This window comes from Pocillopora damicornis, chromosome 2 (genome assembly GCF_964200805.1).
Source record: "Pocillopora damicornis chromosome 2, jaPocDami1.2, whole genome shotgun sequence".
Classification (NCBI taxonomy): domain Eukaryota; kingdom Metazoa; phylum Cnidaria; class Anthozoa; order Scleractinia; family Pocilloporidae; genus Pocillopora; species Pocillopora damicornis.
The window spans coordinates 36,485,178-36,492,630 of NC_142671.1; the positions used below are offsets into that span (position 1 = coordinate 36,485,178).

General features: G+C 42.8%; 1 protein-coding gene across 2 annotated transcripts; it reads right to left on the reverse strand.

Annotated features, from left to right (window-relative positions):
• Window positions 1-77: 77 nt before the first annotated feature.
• On the reverse strand, window positions 78-7,438 carry LOC113685582 (uncharacterized). Of its 2 annotated transcripts, XM_089196623.1 has the most exons (8): window positions 7,264-7,438; window positions 5,907-6,060; window positions 5,136-5,228; window positions 3,771-4,574; window positions 3,222-3,701; window positions 2,336-2,780; window positions 1,471-1,869; window positions 78-1,304 (listed from the first exon to the last, which is right to left on the reverse strand). In XM_089196623.1, the coding sequence occupies exons 2-8, from the start codon at window positions 6,057-6,059 to the stop codon at window positions 109-111; spliced, it is 3,570 nt and encodes a 1,189-aa protein (XP_089052749.1). In that variant the 5' UTR covers window position 6,060; window positions 7,264-7,438; the 3' UTR covers window positions 78-108. The 2 variants fall into 2 exon arrangements, with proteins under 2 accessions (XP_089052749.1, XP_089052748.1); XM_089196622.1 differs by having other exon boundaries at window positions 3,222-4,574.
• Between the last annotated feature and the right edge of the window lie 15 nt (window positions 7,439-7,453).

Genomic DNA, 7,453 nt, shown 5'->3' on the forward strand with positions numbered 1-7,453 from the left:
GGCGTCAAATGTGCTGTACAAAATTGTTGCCTATAATTGATTGAAAAAAAAAATTTGCAGATAATTCCTCCCGCAGCTATTTTTCTAAAAGCTTTTAATTATAAGTTATTATCCGCCGTAATCCTTGCAGAGGCAAAACTTTCGTAAATCTGGTCTCTTCTCAAGAATGCACCATGGTTGTTCGCCATACAAGTTAATCCTGCTTATGTCACCGGTTACTCGATATTTACCGTCCAGCACATTCACTGATGCTTCGTATAACCCGTTTCCTGGGGCAGTCTGTATCTGTACTTGATATAAGCATTCATTAACTGGGACATCTCTTGAGAATATTGGCTTTCTTCCGTGCACGTCGTTGGAACCAAGGAATTGGGCGACTTTAATATTTGGAAGTTTTTGATAAGCTGATGAAACTTTGTCTATTTCCAGACGCGAACATAGGCTTAAACTTAAAGGATCAGACGCCGTTAAGTTGTTCACGTGATCAACGACCGCCTGAGCTGCACGTTGCACGTGCATTGCACGCGTGTCGATCTCTTTCCACTGAATACATGGACAGTAATGTTCGGCGACTCCAGCCTTTTCGCAGTTACGTGATTGATTAATAGTGGTGAGCAAGCTCTCTCCCCTTGTTAAGTTAGCTGGAACCTGGGGATAGCTAAGGACGTGTTTAAAGGTGGCATACAAATCGAAAGGTGACGTTACGATCTCAGTATTTTCTTTCAAGTTGTGGATCAATTCAGGATACTGCTGAAGAAACCAACGTGGAAATGTCAAAGACATAATCGGAAGGCGTTCTTCCAGCTTGCCCTGAAATGTAGCCCTTGTGTCGCCGTATCGAAAGCCATGATCTGACATCACAACCAGCAAAGTGTCGTTTAACAAGTTCTCTTCAGATAAATCCCTTAACAAGGCCGAGAAATTATCAGCGCAGTGATAAATAGATTTCAAATTATTGTGTGAAATGTCAGTGAGGAAAAACAAACCAAACTTGGGCCGCCCTCTGTAGGCCTCGAGGAAAGACTTCATGTAATCAAAATGAATCCTGTGTTGTTTTTTACTGTGGATACAATGCGCCGATGTCAGGTGAGCTGCTTCCCAAAAGAAACGTGAGAAATGATCGGTAGGTGGCTCTGTGAAGCCATGAAGTCGATAGTTAAACGCTCCGTACGCCGGGCAGTCCTCACTGAACAATGTTGCGTAACCCTTTTCTTTGAAGTCCTTAAATATATGTGGCCAGCGGTCTAGAGATGCAGTATCCGGGAACTGCCGTCGAGCTTCAGGAAGCTCTGATTCAAATTTACCTACAGTGGAGGCAACATGATGCGTTGAATTAAAGTCAGCGGTATATAAGAATGATTGTTATCATAACTGAAAATTTTCGGACGTGATTGATCGGCTAATATTATTCGGAGCAAAAATTCGGTTAAAATTATCTCTTGCCTGTTTGAACCCGTTTTGTCTTCGTACCTGTCATGAGCGCTGTTAGCGCAGGAGTGGTTCCATCACCGACGATAGAGTAACCTTTGAGAAACAATGAGTTGAGCTCCTCAGACATAAACTTGTATGCCTCAGGTAGAGCCCTTTGGAAGTGAGCTGCGGACAATGAATCAAATCCTATTACGACGACGCTTAGCGGAAGGCCTTCTTTGCTGTTAGCCTGTGTCAAGGATCTGGGGATGACTTGGGCGTGGTATTCCACGTGTTTTTTGCCATCTGCAGTGCTAAGCTGAACTCGGACGAATTCCGAGCCCAGTTGAAACTTTGTTTCATGTGTTTGAAGATTAACCGAATCTCCCGATACGAATCCCCAGTCTTTGTGATCAGGGCGTAGAATGGGTTGATAGGTTATTGCTGTGATGTTATCGACTGCAAAAGCAAGAACTTCCATCAGTCAGCCCTAAAACAATACATTTAGCATATTTATTTCGGATATCTTTCAATTGTGTTGTAAGCTTAAAACCTAGTAAGAACGGGTCCGTCAGCTCTTTCCTAAACCTGTGACCCTGTTTTCGACAAGGAGAATTGCCTCTCTTTCTGAGTCCATCGCACGTTCCCTGCAACTCTTCCTAAAATTTCTTCAGTTTAAGTTTGGTAATACCATTTATACTTCGGTAGAAGTGAGAGGAAAGGCGCTGCGAGTGAAATGACTTAGCAGAGAACTCAAGACAGTTGTGAGGACAGGGCTCAAACATCGATCTCTTGATCTGGAGTCAGAGTCTCTCTATCTCTCTTTGATGCCCTGAGAGGGCAAGAGAGGGCGAGAGATCTTGAGAGCGAACCTGGAGCTAGATTGCAGTGCACCAACTACCTCCACTTGGCTGCGCCTCCTTACCTTTACTGATTTCCTCCGTAAGTTCCAAGACTCCTCCCTCGTAGCGTGTCAGCTGGAAGCCTGGGCACTGAACCGGGGTTGGTCGGGAGATAAGCTGTATTATACTTTCGTCATTTGGGTCAAGCTCTGGCAAGCGGCATCCGTCAGAAAAAGACTGGAACTGATCCAATGGTACAGCACAGCTGCCATGTTGCAAAGTTTTATTACTTTGCGCGAAGTCACTCTTTACATAGAGGTCGTGTTCAGTTGAAAACACTAATTTATCCGTCAACTCGCCTTTTAGGATGAATTTACCAGATTTCAAAGAATAAACGAAGCCTTTGCAACGGGAACCATATTTGTTGCAAACGATTTTCGCTTGTTCGGGGCTTTCAACTCTAAAACCTTGACAACTTTCATTTGCTTCACATTTCATGTCCCCACCTGGCATTTCCATTTTTTTCTCCTGAGTAAATAATTCAGATGAGATATTAGCCGGGATCATCGCTTAGAAGAGAAGATGGAGGACTTATGGGAATGGTCAATGCAGGTCAAAGGAAAGTAACAAGGGAGGAGGGGGAGGGGGGAGGAGACAGAGCGGACGGGTTAAAGAAATAAAATCAAAAGCCTCAATCTAAAACGAATGATGCACGGACATTTTCTTTTTCGATGATAAGAACACTTTTCTACAGCAAATGTGGAGTAAAAATTTGAGCTTTGAGGAACAAGCGTCATCCGGAAAAAACATGAAAGTAAGTTCACGGAAGTGCTATGAAGATACTTCTAAGTACGCTCTTTTCAATTTGTCCCATGAAAAGAGGGGATTTGGCAGAACCTTTGTGAGACTTCAAGGAAAGTATCTAAAACAAATGTTAAACAATTTTTTTTTATCTTCAGACTGAATTACCTGAGTATACGAGTCTTCCTCTTCAGGTTCCACGTTAGTTTGTGAGGACGGGTTTGCCTTTGTCAACTCCGTTGGTATGACGTCATTGTTCTGACTCTGCGTCACATGACTCCTCACTGTCTCTGCAGTTGTATCCTCCGTTGGTTTAACGTCATCGTCCTGACTCTGCGCTGCATGACTCCTCATTGGCTCTGTAGTTGTCTCCTCGGCTGGTTTAACGTCATCGTTCTGATTCTGCACTGCATGACTCCTTATGGGCTCTGTTGTTGTCTCCCCGAAGGGTTTAACGTCATCGTTCTGACTCTGCGCCGCATGACTCCTTATGGGCTCTGCTGTAGTCTCCTCGGCTACTTTGACATCATCGTTCTGACTCTGCGTTGCATTACTCCTTATAGGCTCTGTTCTTTTCCCCACGGCTTGTTTAACGTCAATGTTTTGACTCTGCGCCACATGACTCCTTACTGTCTCTACAGTTGTCTCCTCGGCTGGTTTAACGTCATCGTTCTGACTCTGCGCTGCATGACTTCTTTTTGGCTCTGCAGTTGTCACCTCGGCTGGTTTAACGTCATCGTTCTGACTCTGCGCCGCATGACTCCTCACTGAATCTGCAGTTTTCACCTCAGCTGGTTTAACGTCATCATTCTGACTCTGCACTGCATGACTCCTTATAGGCTCCGCTGTTATCTCCTCGGTTAGTTTAACGTCATCGTTCTGACTCTGCACTGCATGACTCCTTGTAGGCTCTGCTGTTCTCTCCTCGGCTGGTTTGACATCATAGTTCTGACTCTTCATTGCACGACTCCTTGTAGTCTCTGCTGTTGTCTCCGCGGATGGTTTAACGTCAATGTTCTGACTCTGCACTGCATGAATCCTTATAGGCTCCGCTGTTGTCTCCTCGGCTGGTTTAACGTCATTGTTCTGACTCTGCACTACATGACTCCTTATAGGCTCTGCAATTGTCCCCTCGGCTGGTTTAACGTCATTGTTCTGACTCTGCGCCACGTGACTCCTTATAGGCTCTGCTATTGTCACCTCGGCTGGTTTAACGTCACTGTTCTGACTCTGCGCCACGTGACTCCTTATAGGCTCTGCAATTGTCCCCTCGGCTGGTTCAACGTCATTGTTCTGACTCTGCACTACATGACTCCTTATAGGCTCTGCAATTGTCCCCTCGGCTGGTTTAACGTCATTGTTCTGACTCTGCACTACATGACTCCTTATAGGCTCTGCAATTGTCCCCTCGGCTGGCTTAACGTCACCGTTCTGACTCTGCACCACGTGACTCCTTATAGGTTCTGCTATTGTCACCTCGACCGGTATGACGTCACCTGTATTCTTCTGGGTCACTTGACTCTAGTACAAAATCAGTTTAACCAGAGTAGGCAAGAAGTGAAATACTTTGAAATCCTTGCTCAAACAACAGATTGGAAACTGGAGGAGATATGACTGATCCTTGCAATTTGTTCTACAAAGAGCCTATCCTAAATAACCTTCCGCAAATTTTTTCATGAATTGAAATTGACGTCTAGCAGGTGTCAAAGAGGTTTGAATGAAAACGTTTCAATTCAAGACTAAATTACCTGCATATGAACCATTACTCTTCTGGCCTCTCCGTTATTGGGCAATATTAGTTTTGTGATCATTTTTGTTGGTGGTATAATGTCATCTTTGTTATTGTTTTTCTCGTTACTCACATAACGCTATTAGGAAATCACATTATGCTGTGTGAACCCTTTGGACTGGAAAATCTTTGTAATTTGTAATATCAATAAATGGCTCTCTAATGTTAGTGACGATCTTAACGGGAACTACATAAAATTTCTTAGACATTTTCTGCAAAACTTAAATATTCCATGGGTTTGAGGAAAAATGTATCGTAAGCTATTGCGACTTCAGCCTTACAACACTTCTAACCTCCAACGTTATCGGAGAAACAGGCCTTGGCTCGTCAAAGTTGTTCGGTGTTAGCTCTGAAAGGCCAGTAATTGCCTTGTCCATCACCGGATCCTGTTGGTACATGCAGTGACAGTTAACAACCACTAGCTCGTCTCAGTGTTGGTGGCTGGTGGTGGATAATTATCAAGCCGCGAAGTGGCGGCGGCTCGCTGTGAGTGTGTTTACCTCGCTTCCTGCAGCAAGTACAAAATGCGCAAATCCCGCACGCGTTCCCCTTTCTATTTTCTTAGCATATACTAATGATCACATACTCTTCTCAAAGTCTCCGATAGGAGGAAGTGGTGGTGGGGGTGGGCGCGGGGTAGTGTGGCGTCGTTGACGTCATTCATATGTGACGGTGAAGCTTAATCTTAAATGGACCCCGAAGATTATATCTATTCCTGAAAAATTCGAAATTGTTCAACACTTAGTAGATTTTAAATTCCATCTATAACATGATATATGATGAGCGAGAGGTATCAGCTTGGAAATCGAGAGCAAATTATCCAAGTGCTTTGGCATGAATGAACCAGTCGTTAACACGTATTAACACGAAAGGCTCATTCTCATATTAAATAACGATACAAGAAGGTCACGCCATATACTATCCACTTAACACAACTTCTTTCACGGAAATGATAGCGAGCAGCTTTTGTGAAAGGAAAACTTTCAGCGCGTATTACTGATGGATGCAATATCCCCGTGGAACAATTACGAACTCGTCATAGTTGTATGCTATAAATTGTTTACCTTATTGAATCGAGGATGAAGGACACGAGGATTCGGGTTCCCAGAGGAGGAAAAAATTGTGTAAATATACAATATACCGGCCAGTAGGCAAAGAACGCTGACCTCTGGATGGCGACACAGCTGCCGCACCAAACAACGTTTTAGGACAAGCATCCTGAAGTAAATAAAAGTGAGTGAGGGAAAGGTTCAATTTTATGAGCACGTTAGCCTATTACATACTGGTGCTTATGACGAAGACGTTTCGATTAAGCTCAAGGCAGGTAATCTTCGTACTTAGGTGCATTGGCTACTCGAGTGTCTACCACATCGTTAAACGGATTAAGGTCCTCAAACACTGTAGGCAAGTTCGTGGATATGGGATACATATCCTGCAAAAACTATACTTCACTTTTGCCTTTGTTTCAAAGACAAATATATGTATATACACATACAATGGTGTTCTAAACCAGACACTAGTGTCCAAAATCGCACTCTGGTGTCTAAAATCGGACACCAGATTCCAAGATCAGACACTTGTTTTTGACAAAAATTGGACACGTGTCCAAAAGGTGACTTTTGTATGAGAAATCGGACAATAGAGTTCAAGCTCGGAAACTAGTATCCGAGCTCGGACACTAGTGTATTATTTTCCTTAATTTCCTTCAGTTTGTCAACTCCCCAAGAAAGAAAGAACAGTCTCCCCGCAAGGATTCCAAGACCGGCGTTCGAATTCTTTTCATGACTGTTTCATGTTTTTCTGACGATTTATTTCGCTTACCAGGTCGACACGAGAGCCAGACAAACGAATTTACTATGTACTGTTGCCAAAAGCTAAGCATAACATGTTGTTGATATCCCGGTATGTCGCTGCTTCGTTAACAAAAAGACAACCAGACGCCATTGTTTTTGGAATAGAAATTTTCACGATGAGAGATAATGGTCTAATGGTCAGGTCCGAAAAGCATGAATTGAATTATTTCAGTTAAATTTTCCTCGAGATTTCGCTTTCATCTACTCAGACAGAAAAATATCAACGTCAAAAAAACCCCTTCAAAGCTGGATGATTCAGACGCTGAACCTGGTATTATAAACCAAAACGAAAAAAGCTGGTTAGAAGAATCTATCAGTTGCATTTATTACAGTTCTATTTCCCACTTGTTTAAAACCAAAACGAAAAAAGCTGGTTAGAAGAATCTATCAGTTACATTTATTACAGTTCTATTTCCCACTTGTTTTGAGAGAGTTGATACGAAAAAAAAAAAGTATATTAAGCTAACATCATTCTTTGTGTATTCAAAGAACACGGACTAAATCTTCCGCCGAGATATCGCGGTTACTTATGAAAATTTGTCAACCATTCATTACGAGTAAAACCTACCTTTCTCACGTGGAATTTATGTTCTTTAATGACTAGAAAACGTCCGGCTGACAAATCTACCCGGCCTATTCAAGGCTTTTTTCTGAGTAATATTTTTCCTGTTTGTTAATTTTTCTCGCGAAGTGTCAGGGCTATAATTGAAACCATGGACACTAAAAAGACTGGGGAAAAATGCAAATTATGTCGTATG

What these genes read in the sequence shown, in the direction of transcription:
- LOC113685582 (XM_089196622.1), bottom strand. Translation starts at nt 6,059, where the DNA reads ATGCTTGTCCTAAAACGTTGTTTGGTGCGGCAGCTGTGTCGCCATCCA. An exon ending in AGGAAGACTCGTATACTCAG is followed by an intron (nt 2,781 to 3,221) that starts GTAATTCAGTCT and finishes TTATTTACTCAG; the next exon opens with GAGAAAAAAATGGAAATGCC. An exon ending in TACGGAGGAAATCAGTAAAG is followed by an intron (nt 1,870 to 2,335) that starts GTAAGGAGGCGC and finishes TTGCTTTTGCAG; the next exon opens with TCGATAACATCACAGCAATA.